This window comes from Ursus arctos, chromosome X (genome assembly GCF_023065955.2).
Source record: "Ursus arctos isolate Adak ecotype North America chromosome X, UrsArc2.0, whole genome shotgun sequence".
Lineage (NCBI taxonomy): Eukaryota > Metazoa > Chordata > Mammalia > Carnivora > Ursidae > Ursus > Ursus arctos.
This window is the reverse complement of record NC_079873.1, coordinates 5,536,023-5,563,548: the sequence shown is the minus strand read 5'-3', so window position 1 is coordinate 5,563,548 and position 27,526 is coordinate 5,536,023. Positions and strand designations below refer to the sequence as shown.

Below are 27,526 nucleotides of genomic sequence, written 5' to 3'. Positions count from 1 at the left end.
CCCGGTGCGCCCCCCTCCCTCTGCCATGTGGAATGCCCATCTTTTTAAGTTGAGCTATTCTGGCACCTGCGTGTTGATGGCTCCGTATTGTCTGAACTTGCATTTTTTAAGCTGTTCGGCCAGGCTGTCCTTCCTGCAAGAGACCTTTACACGTTGAATCTATGTCACCTGCTGATTCCTTTGTTTTGGTGTTTTCTCCCTGTGTGACCTCCTCTTACCTTCCTTTCTCAGTAGTTCTGAGTTTTAGAGGGGGTCCATTCATCACTTTGTTTCCTTTTGGTGAGAGCTCTTGCCGTCCTGGTTGAGACTGTTTGCTTATACAGGGCCACAAAGATCCTGCCCTCATCTCCTTTCTCTCTGAGGCTGACTTCCACCTGGAACTGAATTGACGTGTAGGGCTCCCTGTTCCTTTACTCTTCTCTCTCCTGATCTGCAGCTGAGAGACCATCATTTATTTAAAGATGACTCTTACCCCAAACCTCTGGGCTGCTGTCCTGGCCGTACATCAAAATATGGGCAAGTTAACTTTTTAACCTTCTGTAGAGTCACTTAGCATATTTTTCCAACTTTCTGACATTACCGTGTTGTCTGAACTGTAGATTTGTACATATTTTTAATCATAGTTCTTCAGTTTTTTACTTCATTTTCAAATTGTCTTCACTATTCTTGGCCCTGTGTGTTTTTATGTCAGTATTTGTATTAATGCGCCAGTGTCCACAAAAACCTTGTGAGATCTTTGTTGAAAATTCAATCGATATGGTAACGACTGGAGAATTCACATCTTTATAATCTCCACACTTGACAGATCACTTTATTCAGGTTTTTACAATCTTCTCTCAACGGTGATTTATAATATATAATGCAGAGCCTATAATACTTTTAAGATGATGATTCTAAGGCGTTTGTGTTTATTTCGATCCCCTTATATACACGCATACTTTTCCTCAGTTTTGTTTTCCGACTTTGGCTGTCACATATGTAAATACATCATATATGAATACCTCTTCCTTTTATGTCTTGATGGTGAATCTGACTGTATCGTTCTCCCCTTGCTCATTACAACATTTCATCTGACGGTCCTTTCCCATTTTTCTGTAAGAGCCACCGTGTCGCCTGTACATAATGAGAGTGTTGTGTTTTCCTTCCCACCAGACCTTTGACATTTTCCTCTTCACCTTTGGTTTAATGGTGGCTGCGACATTCAGTACAGGCTGGAGCAAGAGTGATCACTGCAGGCGCGACGTTTATTTTGATGCCTTCATTTCTGTTTACTCCAAGTAGGGATGAAACAGAAGCACTGCTTTCTTTCCTTCTTCTCGGTTACCTGGTTGATGATTTACTAGTAATTCTGACTAATTAGGTGGAAACAAATTAATGGTATTGATGGCTGAGAAAAGTCACTTCTCTAAACATCTCTAAGGAATTATTATATGTAAAACATTGCACGCTTGTAAACTACTATTTGAACCACAGTACCGTAGAGCTTAAGAATACAGTCTTTAAAATGAGATGTATTTTGTTTAAAAGCCCAGGTGAACCACTCACTGTGTGATGTCAGGCAAGTCACTCATCACTTGGCACATCGGTTTCTCATCTGTAGGAAGGCACCTAGCTCACGGGCAGTGCGTGACGTGACGGGATCTGTGTGCATGTGTGTAGGAATACGAGCGTGTGCACGGGTACCTAAGCGATTTTATATCTGTATGCAAATATCTGCTGCTTCTATTTTTCCCAGCTTTACGGAGATAGAACTGACCTAGAACACTGTGCATATTTAAGGTGCATAATGTGATGATTCGATGTACATACCTACGTGATACGATTTGCACAATAAGGTTATTGAGTGCCTTAACCCTAAGCATGAGGTCTAACTGTAAGGTTTCTGTAGACACACTTTACCAGATGAACAAAATCCTCTACTGCTCTTTTTTCTTTCTTTTTTTTAAAGATCTTTTTAAAATTTTATTTCAGAGAGAGCGAGCAAGAATGAGTGGGGGGAGGGGCAGAAGGGGAGGGAGACGCAGACTCCTGCCTGAGTGTCGAGTCTGACACGGGGCTTAATCCCAGGACCCTGAGATCATCATCTGAGCCGAAGGCACACGCTAAATGGACTGAGCCACTCAGGCGTCTCATCCCCTACTGCTCTTACCTGCAGTGTTTTTATCATGGACGCATATAGATTTGTGTCAAACATTCTTCTTGAAAGTAATGAGAAGATAGGGACTTTTTTTCATTTATTCTATTAACATGATGAACTAAAGGAAAATGATAGACTATGTTGTAGGTTTGTTGTGGGCAGTAAATTTTGAGAGTACACATACCAAATGCTTGGGGACAGTGCCCAGCACAAAGTAATCACCCCACAAATGTCAGCGTTCTTATGGGGTTTCCTGTTGCTGGAGGCCTGAAGGGTGACCCAAGGGCAGAGGGGAAACAGAACTTCAGGAAGGAGGGTGAACACCTCAGAGCTAGAGGCTTCTTGCGGCTCTAGGACCGACTCTGTTTTCCTCCTTTGCAGACAACCAAGTATGATACATTCACAGACAGGCTCATGATTTAATTTGCAATCCAAATGCGATTAATTCTAAGCATTCAGTTTGGCAGATGCAATGGGATTAGCCATCCCTGCCTTCTGTCAGCAGCAGGAAATGGACAGTATTCCCGTACAGTAACGACCGGAGTGCATGACAAGCAAGGGGTCACGTTTGCCTCGAAGACTGTGTGCACGCGCGTGTGTGTGTGTGTGTGTGTGTGTGTGTACAGGCAGTGTATATACACATTCCTTTCTGTGCATAACCCTGGAGCTCAGGATGTAGTTATGTGGTTGAAATGCGGATGGAACCGGAACCTCAGCACGGTAGTTATGTTGCCGTGGGAGTCTGCACACGGAGGTCAGTTTCCACCAGATCACGTGGGCCGCTTAGGTACCAAGAACAAGTCATGCTTTCACTAAAGTTTTGTCTGTTTTCCAAGAAGCCCTTTTCCTTAAATTGTATCTATCCCATTTCCCTTTTGATTTTAAATTTGAAAGCCAAGTTCACATATAAAACTCAGCAGAGCGTCCCTGTGCCAGCGCCCTCAGTAGAAGGAGACTGTGGAAACGTCGGGGAGTCCAGCGCTCACCGAGGTGGAGAGCATGTGTTCCAAACGCATCCCACATTTGTTCTCCTTCCAGAAGCCCGTTAGGCAGGCACCGTGTGACCTACAGAACCCCCAAGCAGAGTTCCCCGAGACACGGATGAAGCAGGTGCCGTTCGTAACTATCACGAATGTAGGAAAGGAGACGCCTCCTAAGTCAACACGCAGTCCCCGTGTTCTGCGAACTCTGTGTAGAATGGGACTACGAGCTCTTTCTGTGTCCTGGGTAAAGGAGGCTTGGGCTGGCTTTTCCAGACTCTCCGACTGTAAAATCACACAGTGTGTGCACTGTATGCACCTTGATGGACGCGTCTCGAATGCTTTTTCAGCACTGCATCAAAACTGATGACGTACTACATAGAGGCGAACTGAATATAATAATAAAAAGATAAAAATAAAAAATAAAAACAGCATTAAAACAGGAAAAAAAAATTCTGACATAGGTACCTGAATGAATATTCTTGGACCGTAACTAATTTCCACCAGTGGATACACTGAGTTGAAAACTTAAAAAACAAAAAACAAAACAAAACAAAAAAAACGCTTGTGACAGATCAGAGTAGACGAGAATCTTGTTCACTAATCGAGACAGAACTGTAAGTAGAAATTGGTTTCTAGATATCTGTCACATTTCCTAAACGTGAGGGTGGCCAGCATGTTGGTTTTGGACCTGGCGCTAGGAACTCGAGAGCAGAAATCTGTTCACATCCCTTGAAATTTCCCAGAGAGGTGCATGGTTTTTTTGTATTATTTATGATGACACAGCATATAATTTTGTAGGGAAATGACTCAAACATCGTATGTCAGCCCAACGTAGTGCCTAGGGTAGCTGGGTTATTATAGTGATGTTTTGCAAGGAAATACAAATCCTCAACAGTGAATTTGTACTTCTAAAAGGAACAGTTCATTTTTATTAATGCACACCTGGAAGTATAGAACATTTTTATTAATGTTAGTAATTAGTAATTTTATTATTCTACAGACATCAGTTCAGTTTTCCTGGGTGACCACAGAATCCACAGCTACTTTTATTAATTAGTAATTTTATTATTCTACAGACAACAGTTCAGTTTTCCTGGGTGACCACAGAATCCACAGCCTAACTTTTAGGCTTTTTGGTTTAGATTTAGTGTTTGTGCTCCAAAAATATGCAAAGTTAGGAGAAAACATTCACACTTCTACTTTGAGTACAAATGCCTTCTGCCTAGATGTTCAAGATTTTTCTTTTACAGAATCGTACAAAGTCAGAAAGTCTGTCTGACCAAAGCATTTTTACAAACATAAAGAGAACAAGACATTAGTTCGTGAAAGGAGGTCATTCCACTAACATTGATTGAGCACCTACTGCATACCAGGTGTATTTCTGATGCAGGAGATGCTGTAAAGAACAGAACTTCCTGCCCTGGGGAATTGGCATTTTCTGATGTGTTTCCAAGTGTTTGTGCCCGGCCACCAGTGTCGCGACTTCCCGTGCTTTGCTATGGGGGCTATTCCGTGGCGCTCTAACATGGTGTCTCTTTCTCAGAGCTCTGATTTCAATCACCCCAGCACTCTTGATCATTAGACTTTTGGAATTTAGAGATTAACATTTAATTAAAAATTTTGCAGCCTTGGGGCGCCTGGGTGGCACAGTCAGTTGGGTGTCCGATTCTTGGTTTGGGCTCAGGTGATGATCTCAGTATCGTGGGATTAAGCCCCATGTTGGGTTCCATGCTTAGTGGGGAGTCTGCTTGGGATTCTCTCTCCCACTCCCTCTGCTCCTTTTGCTCATGCTCTCTCTCTTGTCTTTCTCTCTAAAATAAATAAATCCTAAAAAAAATATTTTGCAGCCTCTAATTTATGCCAGACACTGTGAGTTAGATATATTTCAGAAACAAATTAAAAACATCTACTTTTTGAAGCACAGTTGAAACACACTGAAAGTAAATTTCAATATTTAAAAATACTTCTCAAGTACTTTATAATTTATTTGTGGAAGGAAGAACTTAATTTCAAGAAGCAGAGCAACACAAGGCATTTGGCATAGAATTTTCATATGTATCCCCTTAGGAAATAGTTGATATGCTGATGCTGTTTTTAATATTCTAGTTATAGAGTGGGTCCTGAAGTCATATCCTAAATACAGACTTGCAGGATTTTCACAACTGCCAAGATGAAGCTAAAGACAAGGTATTTGTATAAACGAGTTAATGGACACAACTCAGCTAACATACAGGCATGGGCATTTTTCCCTTTGCAATTTGAAACAATTCCAGTATAATTAACTACAGTGTTCTATACTTCCAGGTGTACATTTGAGTGATTGAACAATTCTTTGAATTGTTTGAACAAAGAATTCTTTGAACAACTCAATTCTTGAACAACTCTTATCTTTTTGAGTTAGTGTTTTTGTATTTTATTGTCATTCCAGTGCGGTTGACATACAGTGTCACAGTGGTCTCTGATGCCGAAACAGTGATCCAACAATCCCATGTACTGCTCAGTGCTCACGCGATAAGTGCCCTCTCCATCCCCTTCACCTACTGTACCGACTCCCCGCCCCCTCCTCTGCTAACCACCAGGTCTCCACAGTTAGGGGTCTGTTTCATGGCTTGCCTCTCTCTTTTTCCCTTTGCGTGTTTCTTTTGTTTCTTAAATCCCACATATGAGTGAAATCATATGGTATTTGTCTTTCTTTCACTGATCTCGCTTACCATTTTACTCTCTAGCTCCATCAATGGTGTTACAAATGGCAAGATTTCGTTCTTTTTGATGGCTAAGTAATATTCCATTGTATATATATATACACCACCTCTTCTTTATCCATTCATCGATTGTTGGGTACTTGGGCTCCTTCCATAATAATGCTGCTATAAACACAGGGGTGCATGTAGCTTTCTGAATTAGTGTTTTTGTATTCTTTGGGTAATTACCCAGTCGTGGAATTACTGGATCTGTTCTTAATTATTTGAGGAACTTCCATACTGTTTTCTAGAGTGGTTGCACCAATTTGCATTCCCACCAACAGTGCATGAGAGTTTCTTTTTCTCCAGCCCTTGCCAACAGTGGTTGTTTCCTCTGTTTTTTAGCCATTCTGACAGGTGTGAGGTGGTATCTCATAGTTTTGATTTCATTTCCCTGACGTTCAGCATCTTTTCATGTATGTCCATCTGTATGTCTTTGGAGAAATGTCTGTTCATATGTTCTGCCCATTTTTTTAATTGGGTTATTTGGGTATTGGGTGTTGAGTTGTATCAGTTTTTTATATATTTTGGATACTTACCCTCTATTGGATATGTCATTTGTAAATATCTTCTCCCATTCAGTAGGCTTTTAGTTCTGTTGATTATTTCCTTCACTGTGCAGAAGGTTTTAATTTTGATGAAGTCCTGATTCTTTTTGCTTTTGTTTCCCTTGCCTCAGGAGACATGCCTAGGAAAATGTTGCTAAGGGTGGTGTCAGAGAAGTTACTGCCTGTGCTCCTTGCAGTATTTTTATGGTTTCAGGTCTCACATTTAGGTCTTCAATCCATTTTGAACTTATATTTGTATATGGTGTAGGAAAGTGGTCCTGTTTCATTCTTTTGTGTATACCTGTTCAGTTCTCCCAAAACGATCTATTGAAGAGACATCTTCCCATTGCATATTCTTACCTCCTTTGTGAAAGATTAATGACCATAATCATGGGTTTATTTCTGGGTGCTCTCCATTCTGTTCCACTGATCTACGAGTCTGGTTTTATGGCAATACCATACTGTTTTGATGACTACAGCTCTGTAGTGTATCTTGATGTCTGAGATTGTGATACCTCCAGTTTTTTTCTTTTTTTTCAAGATTGCTTTGGCTATTCAGAGTCTTTTGTGGTTCCATATAAATTTTAAGATTGTTTGTTCTAGCTCTGTGAAAAATGCTCCTGTTATTTTGATAGGGATTGCATTAAATGTGTAGACTGCTTTGGGTAGTATGGGCATCTTAATTAATAATATTTGTTCCTCCAATCCATGACTGTGGAATATCCTTCCATCTATTTGTGTCATCTATACTTGTTTTTTCTTTCTTTCTTTTGAGTAGGCTCCACACCCAACATGGGGCTTGACCCTAAAATTCAGGAGTCACGTGCTCTACCAACCGAGCCATCCAGGCACCCCTTCAGTTTCTTTCATCAGTGTGTTATGGTTTTCAGGGTACATGTCTTTTACTTCCGTGATTAAGTTTATTCCTAGATATTTTATTATTTTTGGTGCAATTATAAATGGCATTGTCTTCGTAATTTCTCTGCTATGGTGGTATTAGTGTTTAGAAATGCAACAGATTTCTGGATATTGGTTTCATATCCTGCAATTTTACTGAATTGATCAGTTCTGTTAGTTTTGGGGGAGAATTTTAGGCTTATCTGTACATAGTATCATGTCATCTGCAAATAGTGACAGTTTTCCTTCTTCCTTACCAATGTGGATGTATTTTATTTCTTTTTCTCATCTGATTGCTGTGGCTTTGACTTCCACTATTATGTTGAGTAAAAAGGGAGAGAGTGGACATCCTTGTCTTAATTCTGACCTTAGGAGAAAAGCTCTCAGTTTTTCACCACTGAGGATAATGTTAGCTGTGAGTTTTTCATAGATGGCCTTTATTATGTTCAGGTGTGTTTCCTCTAAACCTACTTTGTAGAGGGTTTTTATCATGAATGGATGTTGTACTTTGTCAAATGCTTTTTTTTTTTTTTTTGCATCTCTTGGAATCATATGGCTTTTGTCTTTTCTCTTGTTGATGCGATGTATCACATTGACTGACTTGCAAATATTGAAATACCCTTGTATCCCAGGAATAAACCCTACTGGACGGTGGAGAATGATTTTGTTAATGTATCGTCAGATTTGATTTGCTGGTATTTTGCTGACGATTTTTGCATCTGTGTCCATCAGGGATATTGGCCTGTAGTTCCTTTTTTTGGAGTGTTTTTATCTGGTTTTGGTATCAGGGTAATGCTGGCATTATACAACGAATTTGGAAGCTTTCCTTCTATTTTTTGGAATAGTTTGAGAAGAATAGGTATTAAATCTTCTTTAAATGTTTGGTAGAATTTGCCTGTGAAGCCACCTGGTCCTGGATTTGTGTTTGTTGGGAGGTTTTTTGGTTATTATTATTACTGATCATCAGTCTGTTCATGTTTCCTATTTCTTCCTGACTTACTTTTGGGAGGTATATGTTTCTAGGAGAATTTCCATTTCTTGTAGGTTGTCCAGTTTGTTGGCATATGATTTTTCATAATATTCTATAGTCTTTGTATCTGTGGTGTTGGTTATTACTCCTCTTTCATATCTGATTTTGAGTCCTCTCTCTCTCTCTCTCTCTTTAATGAATCTGGCTAAAGGTGTATCAGTTTTGTTGATATTTCTGAAGAACCAGCTCCTGGTTTCATTGATCTGTTGTATTGTTTTTTTAGTTTCTGTCTCATTTATTTCTGCTCTAATCTTTATTATTTCCTTCCTTGTACCAGTTTGGGTTTTGTTTGTCCTTGTTCTAGCTTCTTCAGGTGTAAGGTCAGTTTGAGATTGTCCTTGCTTCTCGAGTTAGGCCTATATTGCTATAAGCTTCCCTCTTAGGACAGCTTTTAATGCATTCCAAAGATTTTGAACCATGTGTTTTCATCTTCATTTGTCTCCATGTATTTTTGATTTCCTCTTTGATTTCATGGGTGACCCAATCATTATTTAGTAGCATGTTATGTAACCTCCATGTATTTGTGTTCTTTCTAGATGTTTTCTTGTGGTTGATTTCCAGTTTCATAGTGTTGTGGTTGGAAAAGATGCATAGTAGGACTTCAGTCTTTTTGAATTTTTGAGACTTGTTTTGTGGCCTAATATGTGACCTACTCTGGAGAATGTCCCAAGTGCACTTGAAAAGAATGCGTATTCTGCTTTAAGGGTGGAATGTTCTGAATATACCTGTTAGATCCATCTGGTCCAATGTGTCATTCAAAGCCACTGTTTCCTTGTTGATTTTCTGCTTACGTGATCTGTCCACTGATGTAGTGGGGTGTTAAAGCCTCGACTATTATTGTATTATTTTCGTTTATTTCCTTTTTGTTTATTAACTGGTTTATCTTTGTTGGATTGTTCCCATTATGATTATGTAGTGTCCTTCTTTGTCTCTTGTTACTGTCTTTGTTTTAAAGTCTCTTCTGATTTAAATATTGCTACCCAAGCTTTCTTATCACTTCCACTTGTATGGTAAATGCTTTTCCATCCCTTCACATTCAGTCTGCAGGTGTCTTTAGGTCTGAAGTGAGTCTCTTGCAGACAGCATACAGATGGGTCTTGCTTTTTTATCTGTTCCGTCACCCTGTGTCTTTTGATTGGGACATTTAGTCCGTTTACATTCAAAGTAATTTTTGATAGGTATGTACTTATTTCCATTTTGTTACTTGTTTCACAGTTGGTTTTGTAGTTCTTTTTTCTTCTCTTGCCCTGTTCTCTACATCTCCTGCTCTTGAAGGTAGTAGCTTGAAGAAGAGTCCTGTCCTGCTGCAGTGTCCCCCGTGCCCGGCTCTTCAGAGGTGTCTCCTGTGTGTGTGGCCTGTGCCCTAGCCTTGGGGCTGAGCTGTGTTTGCGTTCACTCCAGCCATCTGCAATGGCTCTCTTTGCCTGTCGCGGGCAGGGACGGGTCCCTGTGGTGCTGATGGGCCAGTGTGGGGCCACGCTGGACTTGCGGTGGGTGAGAGCCGACCTTTGCCAGAGCTGCAGTGGCTGCCGACTATCGGGCACGCTGTGCGTGTTGTCCTCTGAGAAGCCTATGTTGGTGGGGCTGGGGCTGCAGTCAGCCGGCATGCTGGCTGTCTTTCCCTCTCCCCAGGACAGGCGTCACTTTGGGGGTGATGCTGGCACAGTGCCAAGGTTGTGGCAGCGCTTTTGATGGGCTCTGGCCAAAACGGAGCTGGAGGGGTTGGGTAGCTCAGAAGCATGTGGGGGCAGGGCGTATGGTGTTAGCGACCTTCCTGAGGGCCTCCTGTGGGCGTGGGCTTGCAGCCTGGGTCTGGCTTCGGGGGCGTGCCTGCAGAGGAGCGCTGCTGGCAAGCAGGCGGAGAGTATTTCTGCTGCACGGGTCCAGCAGGTGTCTGTGTATTGAGGCGGGGGTGGGGGAGTTGGGTGAGGGAAATGGTGCCTGCCATTCGTTTGTTCTTGGAGAAATGTCCCAAAGATCCCTGCTTCTCTGGCACACATTTCGAAATTAGGAAACAAATCTTTCTGCCGTGTGGCAGAAAGATTGCATCCTGCTGCTTCTGTGTTTTGCATCCTGCTGCTTCTGTGCCGTTTCTCCGCGGGGCTGCTGGTCCTTTAAGGGTGGGGACTCCGTGCCTCTCACTCTCCAGCTCTCCAGGGTCACACCCGCTGATTTTTTTAGAGTTGCAGGTGTTCAGCCCCCCTGATGGTAAGAACTTGTGAAGTTATACCCCTCTGCTTTTCAAAGCCAGATGTGATGGGGCTTTGTCTTCCCTGCGTAGGGCCCCTGTGCCCTGGGAGGCTGGTGTGAGGCTGTTTCCCCGCTCCATGCCCACAGTCGTCTACACTACCCACGCCAACCACCAGGCCTGCCCGCAGCCATGTGCACTGCCCACTCCAACCACCAGGCCTGCCCACAGCCGTCTACACTGCCCACGCCAACCACCAGGCCTGCCCACAGCCGTCTACACTGGTCATCCCAACCACCAGGCCTACCCACAGCCATCTACACTGGCCACGCCAACCACCAGGCCTGTCCACAGCCATCTACACTGGCCACGCCAACCACCAGGCCTGTCCACAGCCATCTACACTGGCCACGCCAACCACCATGCCAGCCCACAGCCGTCTACACTGGCCATCCCAACCACCAGGCCTGCCCACAGCCGTCTACACTGCCTACGCTAACCACCAGGCTTGCCCACAGCCGTCTACACTGGCCACGCCAACCATCAGGCCTCATCCCCATCTTCACTTGAAAGTTCGATCTCCAGGCGATAAGCCAGCCACTCAGTGCACAGCTGTGACCTCTGGCAATACACCTGCCTCCTTACTTCCTGCATTAATCTGTAGCCAGATGACCTTCCAGCCTCGTGCAGATCCTGTTTCTGTGCCTGGTTGTTTCTGCAGCCCCGTCAGTGTTTAAGCGCCAGGAGAGCAGCTGTTCCGTGTGGTTACTTGGTCATAGGCCCGGAAGAGCAGCACCTGCGTGAAAGCATGTGCGCTCATTCACTGACTTCACACTTGTGTGTAACGTACAGTCCTTTCCTCAAGAGCCCCGCCGTCTGCTGTGTAAATCCTAAAGCCTCCAGTAAGGGGTTCCCCTTTTAAGTAAACAGTGAGGGGGCCTGCGTGATAGCCGCCATCCCCTTGGATTCAGTTCTTCTTTTCTCATTCCGAAGTGCTCAAAGCGAGTTCCCACCAGAACCACCCAATGGCGTCAGAGCGTTTTCCTCTGAGTAAAGCGGCATCAAACACTTGGTGGGAACCCGGGGGATGAGAGTTGAGTCAGTGGCACAGCGGTGCCTTTGCACAGCCTTGGATACGCAGGTTGGTGACTAAACGCGACACTGGCCACCCCTCCCTTCCCACACTCGGCGAGGTGCGCGTCGTGGTTTTGTGCTTTATCTGAGTGACGGCCCAGAGTCCAGCGCTGTGCAGAGAATACGCCGCTCCGCCCGGGAAGGACAGCTTTGTGGGGTCAGGTTCTCCCCTGAGCCCCCGAGCAAGTCAGGGTTCACTACGGACCACACACGCGGACGTGTGCGGCCGAGGGGAGGTGCTGCTCCCCGGCCTCATGCTGCGGGAACGCTCACTTGCACGAGCCAGTGCACCGGGACGCTGGGCGCGGCCGCTGGAGGAGAGGCTGTGGATTCGGCACGGGGCCCATCGGCCTCCCTGTCAGCTTTGTCTGGAAACTGTAGAGTTCACTCTTGTGGTGAGGACTCCCTGTTGCGGGAGCGGAGACTCCTGGGACATGGGCCGCCCTCTCTTGTGGGGGTGCTCTCGGCACAGCAGCCCGAGCGAGGTTCCCCTCCACACCTCCTTGTGGGTATTCTACTGCGACGTTCCTGTGCTTTCTCGCATTTTATCCGGTTTTCTCTGGGAATCTCCTCCTGACAACAGAGTTCTGCGGACCGACCTGCCTCCTTTGTCCTGGGTGTGCGTTTTCGGGTCCCCTGCAGAACCTGTGTGTTCCTTCCCGTTGGCTCCCGGTTTAAGAGCAGTGGCCGATGTGGAATGTGGCCGCAGACCGTGCTCTCTCTGTGCTCTGACCTTGCAGATCCCGGCGTCAGCCGATACCACGTGCAGTGGCTCCCGGAGGCCTGTGCCCACAACAGGAGCACCGGAGCAGAGGCCTCTTCTGGCATCACCCAGGTGAGAGACGGTCACACTGCTCGGGTCTCAGTGGCACCGGGCTCCGCTGGGTCTGTGTATCAAGTGCACGGAAAGATGGGCAAAGGGTGTGACCCACCGACAGCTCGTTCTCAGCCGGTAGCCGCTGAGTAATAACGAGGTACACGGGAGATCAGAATGGCCCTTCTGCTCACGCATTCCATCCTCCGCTCACAGCCTGGCCTGACCGTGTGGTCCCTTGGCCACACGTGGCAGGTCACAAAATGCAGAGATCAAAGATGCACTTCGTAGGGAATGCCAGGTCGGAGGGGAGAGGCTTCTGAGATGCTGTGTGTGTCGTCTTAATTGGACAACAGCTCTGCGTCAGTCTCTGAATCTTGGCTCCACGGTATAAAGGTAACACTGTCTCTGTCAACTTCTTCACAACCCTGAGACTCTGCCGGGTCCCTGACCAGCAGCTGCTCGTCCGGGGCACGAAGGCTGTCACCTCAGCCACACACGGTGCACAGACACTTCTCTGATTTTAAGAGAACATTAAGTCCTTGGGGAGAGTAACTGTTTCAGCCCTACTCCATGCGTCCGTCCAGATATTTGGGGTTCATGCATGAATTTCAGAGTAGTATCAACAAGCCAGCGGAGACTGGTGAAGACGGCGGTGCCTTGCCCACGGTGTGGATGCCAGCGACGTGTCTGAGATACAGCAGCAGAGTTTAAAACGTCCCAAGGCACGGCCGCAGGTGTCTGCTAGGTTGACAGGCGATCTGTAAGGAGGACATTTTTCGTTTGGATATTTTTTAAAGCAACAAGTATGGTATTTTTAGAATCCTCTCTGATCACGTAGCTTTAAGATAGATAAAACAAGTCAGTGGGTCTGCAGAAGTCGTTTTCACTGGATTTGACTTGTCCCAATGCATGCTCGCCAACGCTGTTCATTTTTCCATAAGCTGCTTCCAAAGTTTGGCGCCTTTAGTAAAAAAAAAGGAAAGAAAAAGAAACATTTTCAAAAAGGGAATCCTACTTGAAAATCAGAGAAAGAAATGAACAGTAGCAGGGTTTATTAAATTTTTTGTGGTCAGGGGCGAGGCCTTGAGTAGTTTTACTTACACATGCCTTGGAATCATAGGAAATCTGGCTATTTTCAGGGGCCCAGCCAACCGTTGGCTTCTCACGTCCAGAAACTCTGAAGGTAAGGACAAGCGGAGCCTGTAATATGTGCTCGGTAGAAATAAGAGGAGTCGAAACCACTCTGCGAAGGGCTTAGACCTTGCCTACCTGCATTTGTAAGTGACTTTTAGACCCATTTATTTTGAAGCCACAGTGGACCACCAGCTAATTTACCTCTTGCTACAGATGTCTGTGTTCCATGCCACATGAAAGCATTCTTGAAAGAGCAGCCAAGCCGTGTCCTTAGTGGCTCACGTGGGATTGCAGTGTGTTCCCATGTAAAGCGTACATTCAGTCCTGCAGAGAAGCACTGCAGTCACCCCAGGGGACGCAGCAGGCCTGCGTGGCTCCCTGCTCACTGTCTGGTGTGCACAGTGCCCTGGCTCTGCCTCCCTGCCTGTCACATCTGGAAAAAGGGCCGGTGGCTCTTGGGTGTGCATCGCCCATGCACATCTCCCCTCCGACCTTGCGTGCATCCCCTCCGACCTTGTGCTTGGTCTACCGCCCCGCCGTGCGCATCTCCCCTCCGACCTCGTGCGCATCTCCCCTCCGACCTCATGCGCATCCCTCCCGTGCACATCTCCCGTCTGACCTCGTGCGCATCCCTGTACGCATGCGCACGGCTCCCTCCCGCTCCTGACCCCGGTGACTGGCAGAATGGGCGGAGCCTCAGCTTCTGTACTCCTGATCCTCTGCGTCCCACGTCATGCAGGCTGCTGTGTGGCAGGAACCCCCTCCTGCACCCAGACCCCCGGACAGAGATCCCGCCTGCACCTTTTACACGAGGGCACCAGGCTCTGATACACACCGGGTAGACTGCAGAAGCAGAGCAGGCGAAGGAAAGGACGCGTAGCTGCACACTTCCTACGGCCCCAAAGTCACGTTGGCACGTCGGTGCGCAGTGCCGCTCCCAGCCCCTTGGTCGTTCCGCCGGCTGCGTGCGCGTCTGGGAGCACACGGGCACCAAGCAGGAGCGGCGCTGCAAAAGGGAGAAAGAATATAGTGTCGAGCGCCGTCTTCACTTTCCAAAAGGCGGACTTACATAGGAACTAAGACGCCGGGGTCTCAGCAAGCCTGAGTTCCCGTTTTTCTTGTATTTCACAAACTGAGGTTTCTGTTTACAGTCGGGGACCACGGGCGCGGCCCGAAGCGCCGCCTGGAGTTCAGCCGTGCGGCTGCTCTGAAGCCGGAGCGCCGAGGTCCCGGGGCAGCCCAGGGACCGCCTCCCATGCCTCGGGGGTGGGGGGCACGGCTGTCCTCATCACAACACGGACCGTGTCTCCTGTGTGCTTTTTATAAAAGCCATATTGCATAGGCTCTGAATATAGGAAAATCTCCTTGTTGGACTAGGATTTCATCTCCTGCCAATTTTTTATCCCTACTGAGATTTACTGCTAGCATATTCTCTCTTTTGCTCTAGGAAAATTATATAATTCTTCAAGATCTATCATTTTCCTGCAAATACAAGGTGACCGTCCAGCCGACTCGGCCCGCGGGCCGCTTGAAGGCAGAGACCGTTTTCTTCACGACCCCTCCGTGCTCGGCCCTGAAGGGGAAAAGCCACAGGCACGTTAGCTGCCCCGGCGAAACGGGTACGTTTTCACCCAAACTTGCAAGTGTGCGTCTGGCGTGTTGGCAACACTTGGGAAACATTTCCCACCCGCACTTCGTGAGGCTAGAGAAGCTTCAAGTGCTCCTCTTTCTAAACTGTAGTGTGATGGCCCCGTTCGCGGGTCAGCGCGTGCACGGTCGTCACGCCTTATCATTCTAACCGCCCCGGGCCGACGTCCTCTGCTCGCAGCACTCTCCCTGGGCAAACGATGCCAACGGCTTGTCTCCCGCGCGTGCTTCGCTGGACTCTGTGCACATTATTTCATCTTTATCCCAGCCCTTTGCCATGCGAGCTCCCCTCATGCACTCTGCACAACAGCGCGCCAACCCCGTGTCTGTACCCTCCCCCTCCCGGTGGAGGCCCCTCTCAGGCAGCGGCCGACTACCCGGGACCTCGTCAGTGCAGCCCCCTGAGCTCCTCCTAGCGACGGAGCACAACGTCTCATCATGTCACTGTCCTCCCTGGTCACGGCAGTCACGTCTGCTCTCCGAGCAGCAGCCGGGTCTTGCCACGTTGCATTATTCCCTCTCGTGCTTCGGCCCCCAAAGCAGGGTCCTGAAAAGAATCCCCGAAGCACCCAGCACCAAGTTGCAGAGATGAGAGGGATTCTGGCTGACTGTCCCTATAGGGCAAACAGGTGTAGCGGGAGGCCGCGCGAGGAGACCGAGCTCAGCCTGCTTGTGCCCCCGCCCCATGGAAGGGCCACCCAAAGCGGCCACGATGCCTGCAAACAAGTCCATTTCCACTCCTTGTTCAGCAGCCTCATGTGGGTGCTTCTGTCCGCCTTGCTCCAGGTCACGTGCCGGCCAAAGTGCTGGCCAAGCCCGAGAACCTGTCTGCCTCATTCGTTGTCCAAGATGTGAACATCACGGCCCACTTCTCCTGGAAGATGGCCAAGGCCAACCTCTACCAGCCCATGACTGGCTTTCAAGTGACCTGGGCTGAGGTCACGACCGAGAGCAGACAGAACAGCTTACCCAACAGCATCATCTCTCGCTCCCAGATTCTGCCTTCGGTAAGCGCAGGTTGGCTCCTCCGTGTGCGCTGCCGTCCGGGGAGGGGTCGGGGCTTCTGCCGGGCTGCTGACTACTGAGCCTTCCTGCTGCGTCTTCTCCTTCTGGATGTAGGAGTTTGTAAGGATTAAGGACACATGACAAGCGCTGCTGTGAGCAGGGTAAACGGTCATGCTGAAACACCCTGATTTTCCAGCAGCCCCTGTCCTGTATGCAAGTAATTTCACAAGTTGTTAACCCCATGTCCCTCTGGTCCGAGTGGACGTGCCCTGTTTGAAGTGTTAAATTGGGGGAAAAATAGCTAAAAGAAACTTGTTGTTTCTCTCCCTTTTCCCCGTTCAGATCTGGCTGGAGCCCATAATGAGCTGGCCCTCCTTCCAGGCCACTTAATTCCTTGGCTTGAAAAAAAACCCATGTGTGGGCTTTTACCCTCTCTAAAAATGCCCTTAGGATATCCAGCTCTGGCTCCAGAAAGAAAGAAAGAAAGAAAAAAACCTTAAGTCCGGAAGGAAAAATTCCTTGGAATTAGAAAGTAGTTATTCTATGAATGTATTAGGTTTTATTGAACTTTGAGAAGAATGTGTTGGCATAAAAATAAACATTTTCAGTTATGGGCATTGACAGATATTGTGTTTTAAGGAAAACAGTTGGCTCGTTCACTGAAATTTGGATTATCAAGAATTCACATCACAAGATATGCAGATGAAAACTTTAAACCATGGGAAAGTCTTATGTTAAGGAGTAAAAAAACGAAATCCCGAGGGTGAGCCTGAGAACTGGCACCTCGGCACAGTCTTCCTCTGCCAAGTGTCTGGGGCAGCCCAGGCGGAGAGCAGACGGAGGGAGCACGCGGCAGAGCTCCCGCCGGGTAGGAGCAGCCCCTGCTCCCTCCCGCTGCCCCACGCGTGCTCACGCCTGCCGCACATGCACACCTGTCCCTCTCCGTGCACAACGCCTGCTGCTTTCCGCGTGCTCACGCCTGCCTACACCTATTACCCTCCGTGTACGACGCCTGCTGCTCTCTGTGCCCACCCCTGCTTTTGTCCCTCTCCTTGTGCTCACACCTACTCCCGGCAATCACCCTGCCCCTCTCCGTGGGCTCACACCTGTCATCTCCACCTGCTCCTCTCCCTGCGCTCGCACACGCCGCTGTCTGTGCTCACTCCTACCGCTGTCCCTCTCTTCATGCTCGCACGTATTACTCTTGCGTGCTCACCCCTGTCGCTGTCCCTCTGCTTGTGCTCACATAAGCCGCTCTGCGTGTGCACTCACGCCTGTTCTCTGATGGGGAGGAGCCGCTGAGAGGACGCGTGCCCCGTGTCTGTTCCTTATGAGAGGTCACTGACGAGCATCTTGTTTCGTGTGGCTCCCCCAGGACCATTACGTCCTCACAGTGCCCAATCTGAGGCCGTCCACGCTGTACCGACTGGAAGTGCAGGTGCTGACCGCGGGCGGCGAAGGGCCGGCCACCATCAAAACCTTCTGGACGCCCGACCTCACGCTGCCTTCCGCGCACAGTGAGTATGGGACACACACACAGTCAGCAGTCTGCATGAAACACGGAGATAACTCACTCACCACAGATCCCCGTGCCACGAGGAGTTCTCTGGGTCTGCAGTTCTTCCTCCCCGCGAGTATCTAGGGACTGGATTGTTCCAGCACCGTCAGCATGAGTGTGGCGTTGCTGCTTACCTGCTCGCTCCCTGCCGGCCTTGCTTGCCTTCTCGTCCTTCGTGGGTTTTCTGCACATATCATGCTTTCTCCATCTCTTTTACACCATAAATGCATAGACGGGAAAGAAATCTATAATGTCATATCAGTCTGAAATTATTTTTAAAAAATTAAGATTTTCAAATATGGCAATATAGGAAATATTTGGTAAGGATTATTCTTATTACACATATTTTGCTGTGATACATTACATAAATCTGCTTCATCATATGCCCGAAATCTATCTACTGGATTTACTGCTAAGTCAAAAGTATTTTTTTGAAAAATTGTCACCCAAACAATGAGGCTCTTGCTGATTTTTAAATTATGTGCTTCATGCTTTTCCAGCTTACACGTACAAAGCAGTATCTACAGGTTTGTGTGTTGATAAGAAAATGGAGAAGTAATCCTGGGTTTAATGATTATAGAAGCACATTTGCCCCCATCACTTTTCATGCGTGGAATTTAAACAGCGCTCAGCATGGGAGAGCGTGGCGCCCCTACCTTGGTCAGGGTTGGGTCAAGGCTTTCCTGATGCTCCTTTGAAACTGGGTTTCAGACACGTTCTGGTGACGTGTTTCTGTTCCGAGGAGAGAGGAAGCACTTGGCTTGGAGCTGGAAGCAGGAAGGAGCTTGTCCCGGTCCTCCTGTGACTGTGTGGACCGAGGGAGGGGAGCCCGACGCGGACGGGAGCACGCGGTGGGTCTGATGCTCTCACCGCCAGTCCCCGGCTTCCCTAGAGCAACATGACTGATGCGCGTGTCCTGTCCCCCCCAGGACCCCATTTGAAACCTCGGCATCCTCATCATTACAAGCCTTCTCCAGAAAGATACTAAACGGCTTGAACACTGAGAATTGAAGAAGGAGCAAGCAAGTTGAGCTTCGCGGTGTAGACACGCTGTTACAGAGGCAGCAGGTGCCCCGCGTGACCGCCCTCTCCTGTGTAACCTTGTGCCCTGGGTCCCTCGGCCCATCTCGACACAGCTGGAGACGAGGGACACACAGCCGGTGGGGTGGACCCCCCTTCCTAGAACGGAGGAAATGAAGACGAGGCCCATTGACCTGCAAATCGGAATATCCACGGGCGAAGCGCTACTGAGGGAGCGCACACATGAGCGCTCCCTGACTTCGGAGTGGCGACGTCTCACAGCCAAGCCGTGTAATGAGTACACATGCAGACACACACTACGCATAACGTTCATCAATAAAACGTTTTTAAATTAAATGACTGCTCTGATTTGCAAAATCAAATAAGGTGATGCGGCTTGTAGGCCCTATGTATCCAAATCTTTCCTAAGATTTGTATCCCATGGGATATTTTCTTCACCTCAGAAACGGCAACGGCGTCTCAACCACAGACGTCTGCACCTGCAGCCCCCGAGCCCCGTTCGCACAAAGCGAATGAGCATCCCCTGTGCGAGCTGTGCTTTAGGAAAGGCTCCCCAAGCAGGGAGCGTTCAGCAAACCCGCTGCTAGCCAGTCTGCCCTGCAGAAATTAATTGAAATGCTTTTCTGGGGATAAGTTTGAATGCTTCGTCCTATAAAATGAGAGACCTTCCTGATAAGTTTTCTTAGTTTCCCTTTTTCCCTCCATGCAGAAAAGAGCTGCGGGTATGCTTTGTTTTACCCCTTCGTGTATTTCAAAATTTACAAAACCTCTTGATTAAATTGAGAATCCCAACTGTTGAATATTTTCCAATCTTTACTGAGATTTGCCTTTTCTTAAAGTAAGCTATCTGAATGCTAGAACATTCTCGGGAATGTAGGACAAGAGGCTTTGATAGAGGACAGCTCTTTACTTGCCTTTATTCTTTCTGTGGGGCTGCTTGGCTGCAAACGGGACCCCTTGCTAGCGTGGACGCGGCTCAGAGCCCACCACCCGTGCTGGGGCTGCCGAGCGCTGGGGCAGCCTTAAACCCAGAGACGTTCACTTTCATCCAGGTTTTTCGTGAGGGAATAGCCACAGGTGTGGTTTGGGATATGCATCTATGTCTGTGTACCTATGTGCGTGCACACACACAGACACACCTGGAGTGCGACTCACCGCGCACATTCTCTTCACAGCTCACCGGGGGCGCCGAAAGATCGGTTCTTGTAAAGGGAAGGGTCACGTATTTTCCCCGTCGCTGTTTCTTCTGTGAGGAAAGGGCAGTTCGTCAACATTTCATCATCATACAGGAAGGGCTTGCTCCTCTCACGGTGCAGCTCAGTCAACCTGGGAAATGTGCGGGACCGTCGTCTGGGGTTGTGGTGGTGGCCCTGGGTACCTGCCGTGCTGTGGGTTTCTGGAGGACTGTGGATGCACAGACGGCTCGGAGCTCCTTCACCGCGTGAGCGTCGGAAGACAAACGAGCTACAAGCGGGAGACAGAGCATCTTTATTATCACATGGATGCGTCTCTTTAGGAAACGCGGTCTGTACGTGGAAACAGTGAGAACTGTCTCCTGTGTAGCGAGGACTTACCGTGACGATGCAGGCGATGTTTCGCAGCTTTGTGCAAGTGACCCCCGTGGGAAAGGCGAGCCTGAAGGCGCACGGGCTTCCAGATGCTTGTCCGCGGCTCCTGACGCGGTCGGGACAGACTCGGCCCCATGTGCTCTGAATCCCCTGGCTTCTCACGGAGAGAACAGGAAGCACCCCTCGTTTCAAACCGCCCCAAGCTCGACCTGCAACTGGGACTGACGCCAGTGCCACGAGCCGCATCTGAGTTTCAAATTCCCAAATTTTCACAAGTGAAGACGTCTAATATCGGCTACAGGTTTATCTTTACCCTGAATTTGTCACGAACAAATCCAGTATCTGTGCCAGCAAATTTCTGTACTGTTGTATAGTTCAAAATGCAGGAGTGTATACATAGGTATGAAATATTATTAAATTATTATGTAAGTTTGATTATAAAAGTGTAATTATGTGTCTTTTGTCTGGGTAACAGACAATGAGCAAATATATTTCTAGTTTGGGAGAAGGTCCTAAAGCTCACAGCTTCCTTACAGAATCGAAAGCAGCTCCTGTGAGCATCTAATTTTGCAATAACAAAACTTAAATTTTATTCACATTATTGGAAGAAAAAGGCTATTCCTTAGATGATTAAGGAAACAGGAGTTTCTTTTATGAATTTCAATGACCTTCAATAATATGCAAATCGGCTGACATATAATTACAATTTTTTTTACATTTTAAAAATTTGAGTGTCCTGATAAAGGCATACAATCTGTGGGTTTCTTCTTTAAACATTGTTTTAGTGGCTAAGTCTCTAATATGTCTTATTAAAATTAAATGCATCTGTCTCATAGGAGAAAACACCATCAGTGATAATATTTAGTCTTAGCACCCGAGCCCATCAACAATACCAAGTGCGGACATCGCGGGGTTACCTCGGTGTTCCGTCTGTCCACCCATCTGTCTGCAGCCCGCGCGCTCGCTGCTGGTGACCCGCTCCGCGCTCTTCCCACTGGAGCTCTGCATGCGCCCTTCCAAGTCCTGCATTGTGCTCATAGGACATATTAGAGACAATGAAATTGTTAATCATCTTTTCAGGAAACCACCTGCTGTCAAAGTTCAAGTGTATAGGTATGTCTGTGTGCCAGGAGCCTAGACAAACCTGTAAGTAACCCTGCAGAGCGGGTTTTGTCCCCGTCAGCGCGGCTGGCGGGAGGGCTGGGTCACCATCTTTTTCTGGGTGCTGCGTGCACCGTAGGGGGCCCAGCAGCGGCCCTGGCCTCACCCACCGCATGTCAGGAGCACTCCCCCAAGTGTGACAACCCACAATTCTCCACACATTGCCAGCTCGCACTTGGGGGATAAAGCCCCCCCAACCCCGGTTGAGAATCCGTGCACCAGAGAGGGAGTGACCTTTACTAAACACGGGAGAATTTGCCTTGTCTGAGGGACCCAGGAAACGGCAGGTGTCAGTCCCAGCAGCCGAGCGACAGCTGGGAACTTTGACTGCAAAGCCCTGAACTGTGTCTTTTCTGTTCACTGAGAAACCTGACGGGGAGACTGAATTCTGAGGTGTGTCTCCATCATCCGAGTGCAGATATTTTGTCCTTGGTATCGTCCGTCAGCGTGGTGTGTGATAAGGACTTATTTATTTAAGGCCCTTTCTTACGCCTCGGGCCATGGATTTACTCATCACTCATCCCTAGGATTGCAAATAGCTGTCAATCTTGTTAAACCTTCACATTGTAACCAGCACACAAAGACTGAATATCTGTTGCATGTACTTATAATTCATTTAAAATAATAAATGCATAAAGACGGTGACTCTTATCTATGGTTGTGCATGGCCAGACTCTGTTTCTTACCTCTACTATTTTAGCCACTTACACAATTTACAGAGTGATTAACAGAGTTCTGTAGGTAAAGTAATTATTCTTTCTCTCCTTAATTATACTGTAGCGTGCAGATAACAACAGCCACGTTCTCATCCCAGTGGCCTACAGAGAGCACGTCTCTTCTACTGGTCATTTCAAGTCAATATTTATTTATGTATGTAATAAAAAAAGTGATTTTTGTGTCTGTCATGTTACTTAGGAGTAATCTTGTAAAAAAATTTTGTAAAAACAAAGTATTGTAAATAGTCTGATGTTCTGTGACTCATTATTTTCATGTTAGAGTTTGTACATACTGATTCAGTAATAAAGTATCCTTAAACCTGACCAGTGGACTGGACTCCTCTATTTACCGAAAAAAAAACCCCAACAAAACGCACTTTTATTTTTCCATTTTTCTCTGTGTTCCAGAGAGACTGAAGCAGTCAGTATGAATGGAATGTGAGGTGTGGTGAGTGTCAGGAGACAGTACTTCATCCTAATGAAAGTGCTTTGCGGTTTGACAATAAACACGTGAGAGTTCTCCCACCGTATTTACTTAGGACCGGTGCTGCTGACGGCTTTGGTGTTTTTTTTTTAAAGATGATTTGACACAGCGAGCAAACGAGCGTGCTCGACATGACTGGGGGACGGGTAGACGGAGAGAATCTCAAGCACACGCCCTGCTGAGTGGGGAGCCTGACGTGGGCTCGATGTCACGACCCTGAGATCATGCCTGACCCGAGCTAAAACCTAGACCTGGACACTCTGCTGACTGAGCCGCCCACCCAGGCACCCCTTGGTGGCACTTTTTATCATTAATCTGCACTTTTAAAGTGTGTCCCCCCCCCCCGCCCCGCCCGATGTAGCCATAAAATGCTAGAGGTAGGCAGTGCTTCTGAGCTGCACCTGTCTCTCCCAACACTACGTACTATGTGGCGGGCTTCCAGTATCCAAGAAGAGGTTTTTTTTTTTAAGATTTATGTATTTGGGGGGTGGAGAGGTAGACGGAGAGAATCTCAAGCAGGCTCCCTGCGGAGCGCGGAGCCGATACAGGGCTTGATCCCACGACCCTGAGATATGACCGGAGCTGAAATCAGGAGTTGGACACTCCACCAACTGGGCCACCCGGGTGCCCCCCCCCACCCCCGGGTCAGAGAGTTTGGAGAGCTTCCTGCGTTCCCGCGGGGACATCAGTGGGCCCGGAGCGAATGTGCTGATGAATGAGCAGAACGCCGCCCCAGGAAGCGTGAGGAGTAACACAGTGTGACCGTGGGGAACCTGGATCTTTTTTCTCTTCCATAAAGTCGATCTTCATCTATACGTTTATTCATGCAACATGTCCTCAGGCTCTGCTGTGTGCCTGGCCCCGTTCTGGAGGGGGTGACATTGCCCACAGAAGGAAAGCTCCCTGTTTGCAGGGGTTCTCGTTCTACTAGGCGGAGATGTGACCCATACCACGTAACAAGCAACGGATAGTAAGTGGTAAGTGGGAACACTGGGAGGCGGGGGGCACAGAGGCTGAACTGCAGTCAGACAGGCCAGGATAGCACGGTCAGGGGCTCGTGCACATTCCTGAACATGACCGTGGCTGCCGCGTGCAGGAGAGACTGGAAAGACAAACGCAGCAGCGCAAGACCAGGCCTCTGTGCAGGTGAAGACAGGACTGCAGATTAAAATGCAGGGGTCACAGCAGACGTGCAGAGAGGCCAACAGACGGAGGGTACGTTCTGAAGTTGAACTGGCAAGACCTGTATGAGCAGGTGAGCCAAGGACAGGAATATAAACCTGTTCAAATCAGCATGCGGTCATCTTCCCATTACAACGGAGCCGGGTCCTTTAAACACAATTAGCAAGAACACGGGTGAGTCCAGAACCCAAAGGCCACGTACGGCGGGGCTGCATTTTTATCAGACTTCTGGACCCGGCAAGTCCGCAGACGCAGCAAACGCAGTGGCTGCCGTGAGCTGGGGCCGGGGATGCGTGAGTCTGCTCCGCGGGTGCGTCTCCCTCTGGCGTTAAGGGCCAGGTCTGCAAGCACACGTGGCCCGTGTGCCAAGTGCCACTGAGCTGCACACTGCAAAACGGCTCACGTTGTGTTATTACGTGAGTCTGTCTTCAACAGAAAACAAACACGAGTAATTCCAGCTCACTTCCTGGGACAAACACTGGTACGGATCGTACTGAAGCGTGACTTCCCGGCCGCAGCAGTGGGGGGACATCCACGTCCCTACGTGCAGGGACACGGTCCCTCCGACTTCCCGACGCAAAGGAAGCAAACGTGGGCCAGAGAGCTCCAGTGGTCTGGACCGCGGACAGAAGTGTCGGGGTTTTACTCTCGGGCCTCCCTAGCACAGCCTAGAATATCGGACGACACCAGCCCTCGACATGGTGGGGCCGCTGTCACCACGGAAGCAACCTCACCCCAGACGACCGCTGCCCTTGGTGCTCTCGCTTCCCGGAGCCCTTGTCCACTCGCTGATCTGCGGCTTCTTGTTCCCATCAGCTGCGTGGCCACCGCACTGCCACGTACTCTTCCCTGCTCTTCCTCCCTCCCCCCATCCACCCACCCCTTCAAAGCACATCAGACTCCGCTCCTGCCACACTTCTCCTCCCTGAGCAACATGGTGGGGTCTACACGTGGTCAGGGTGGGTTGGAAGCCACGGCAGAGGCTCCAAACCCCACGAATGTTTGTCGTATTGTGTCCTTTGGGGAGACGTTTTCACTCAGCTGTGTCCTGGTTATGACGTGGACTTTAACACACTCCTGCCGCTAACGGAACACGGCGCGTGAGGACAGGCAGCTGTGGGTGATGGAGGAACCTGTACAACCGGAAGAACTGGGTCCTGTCTTGTGTGGTGGCACGTGGAGCACGCCTGCCCCGTCCCTGCCTCGGCTTCCCCCTCAAAGCGAGGATTTCACCCCTTCATGGTTACTTGGAAGCTGGGTTTGGTGATGCAGCAGTGCTTTGAAAATTCCAAGGCGTGTGTGTGTGTGTGTGTGTGTGTGTGTGTGTGTGCGCGCGCGCACGCACGCGTGTGTCTAAAATGTCAGGTAACTGGGGGTTGCAATGTCTGTGACAATGTAGTGCGAGTGAGAGGAAGGGCATGGCTGTATTTGCGGCGACACCTTCCGGCGTGGGCTCTGCGGGAGTGACGGCTGCCTGCAGAGCACGGCACGCGCACGGTGCACGCAAGGTCTTCGCAACGAAGAGCTCTGATCTACACACAATGCAGTCGGGGGTTCACAAGACAGACCAACACTGAAAACACTCAGAATTCAGAGCGAATGGCGGGTGAGCAAGGTAACGAGAAGCCCCTGTTGGAACCCCGCCACGCGGAGAGCAGAAGCTGAGGCGGGGGCCATGAGGACGCACGACAGAGCGTGCAGCCCGGGGCACCGTCGCTGGAGAGCGCGGCTGCCGTCCTGCACGTAATCACCGGTCCAAGGTCTGACTCGGATGCCGCCGCACGCTTCGGAACGGGCACACCGTGGCGGGGACGGCGGGTGCGGGGCGCGGGCCGCAGAGCTGGGGCCCAGCAAGCGCAAGGTCTACGGCCCAGCTCTCAGCGGGTCCCAACGGCTTGTGTCAGACTTCACTGAAAATCCACACCCTCACGCGGGTCCATCTTTTTTGGCAGACGTCATCTTTTGAGTGTGTGTGTGTGCGTTCAACTTGTTTTGAGTACATTGTAGATTCACGTGCAACTGTAAGAAGTAATAGAGATTCTCACCCTGGACCTTCCTCCAGTTTTCCCCCATGGTGACATCGTGCTAAACCCCAGTCTGATAGCACAGCCAGGAAATCGGCGTCGGTCCCGGCCACAGGGCTTATTCCCGTCTCACGGGCTGTCCCTGCACAGACGTGTGTGTGGAATTCCGTGTGAGTCTATGACGTGTGTACGGGCCACTGTGTGTGAGGCAGAACCGCTCACAGACACAATTACTTAAAGTAATTTTAAGGAAGGTACTGTATATTTTTGCTCATTTCCCTAAGACCAAATGCCCTTTGTCGTATGTTGATTTTAGGTATAATGCTATAGAAATGATTGACTCAATATGCCTTCAGCACTGTCTTGAATTTCAGTCCATGAACTGTACTGTGAAGGGGCTACCTGCCTGAGAAGTCTGTCCCAAAAGATCCGTCTTGTTCGATGAAACTAAATGTAAGTACAATTAAAATCTATAGATGTGAAAAGTCATTTCTCAGACTAAGAGTCATCCGGGTGCATAGACCATATCTATGGTCTAGAAGTGGATTTGAGGGGGGGAGAAAAGGAAAGTGAACCTCACTGTTCTTTAGAACAGTCCACGCTGCCCCACGTAGGAAAGAGATTCCAGTTTCAGGCTAACGCGACCCCTCAAGAGTGAGTTCTGAGTGATGGCCTCCGTGGTCAGCATGCCCCTGGGTCGGCGGCTCTCAAGACTGGCTGCCGACTGAACCCCCGGGAGCGCTGAAGACGACCAGGGATTCGGGAACCTGCAGATCTGGGTGCCGTGTGGACAACGGGCCTGATTTCGAGTGTCCCCGGCAGAGGCTAGCACGTGCCTGGTGGAGAACCCCTCCTCCAGACGATGCGGGGACACGCGTGAATGGTCAAGGGCATCGGCGCTCCTGCTCACGGAGCTGAAGACGTGAAACGTCGTCCTGAAGCAGACCATTCTGACAGCAGCACAGGAAGTTTCCTGCGCGATCTCTGTGCTTCCCGAAGCCACAGGCGCGGACGTGGGGCGTGCACGCTAATGCACACGTGAAGATACATGCACGGACACACGTACACGCACGCACTGCCCACGCAGTCCTCTCTGGGGTGCAACTGGGAATGCAGTGTGGGGCACGCTGAGAAAACATACGGGCAGTCAAACAGAGTTTGGCTATTCCAGCGCGTTGTTAGTGGAAATTGCAGTCTTTTCCGGACTGCTGGCACGGCTTTCAGAGAGGGAGCTTGTGCTGATTTAGATGAAGTCAGAACAGCCAATTAGGACTTCCAGCTGGACTTCCAGCACCAGATCGTGTGCAACCCAGAACTGATGTGGACTGACCTTTTTGTCCCAGATATCCCCTTCCTCATCGCAAACAACAGCCCATCAAATGCAATGGGGATCATGACGAATAATGGAAACCATCCCTCACGCCTTTGTTGAGTGGACCCTCCGGGCATCGCGCTGGGTCGAAGACAAGGCCCTCTCTGCAGTTTACCGGGGCAACAGCTAACAGAATTAACCCCTAGAGCTAACGTTTAC

The 27,526-nt window shown here is 48.9% G+C and overlaps 2 protein-coding genes across 3 annotated transcripts in view; one reads left to right on the top strand and one right to left on the bottom strand.

Moving 5' to 3' along the window:
• The window catches only part of ANOS1 (anosmin 1), a 182,780-nt gene extending 160,151 nt beyond the window's left edge, over window positions 1-22,629 (top strand). The window contains exons 10-14 of the mRNA XM_026478168.4: window positions 12,399-12,493; window positions 15,057-15,228; window positions 16,043-16,263; window positions 17,637-17,778; window positions 18,749-22,629. Of these exons, the coding sequence (XP_026333953.1) occupies window positions 12,399-12,493; window positions 15,057-15,228; window positions 16,043-16,263; window positions 17,637-17,778; window positions 18,749-18,807 (689 nt within the window). The 3' untranslated portion in view covers window positions 18,808-22,629. The remainder of the gene's footprint in view (window positions 1-12,398; window positions 12,494-15,056; window positions 15,229-16,042; window positions 16,264-17,636; window positions 17,779-18,748) is intronic.
• Window positions 18,910-21,704, bottom strand: LOC123002225 (uncharacterized). 2 transcript variants are annotated; one of them, XM_044391900.3, is made up of 3 exons: window positions 21,346-21,704; window positions 20,016-20,582; window positions 18,910-18,998 (listed from the first exon to the last, which is right to left on the bottom strand). In XM_044391900.3, the coding sequence occupies exons 1-2, from the start codon at window positions 21,702-21,704 to the stop codon at window positions 20,030-20,032; spliced, it is 912 nt and encodes a 303-aa protein (XP_044247835.2). In that variant the 3' UTR covers window positions 18,910-18,998; window positions 20,016-20,029. The 2 variants fall into 2 exon arrangements, with proteins under 2 accessions (XP_044247835.2, XP_044247834.2); XM_044391899.3 differs by lacking the exon at window positions 18,910-18,998 and having other exon boundaries at window positions 19,992-20,582.
• Window positions 22,630-27,526: the final 4,897 nt, after the last annotated feature.

Excerpts from the sequence above, each read along its gene's own strand:
- LOC123002225 (XM_044391900.3), bottom strand. The coding sequence starts at position 21,704 with ATGCGGTGGGTGAGGCCAGGGCCGCTGCTGGGCCCCCTACGGTGCACG. Across the intron at positions 20,583-21,345 it reads TGGACAGACGGAACACCGAG|CCAGGGGATTCAGAGCACAT; the intron begins GTAACCCCGCGA and ends CTCCGTGAGAAG.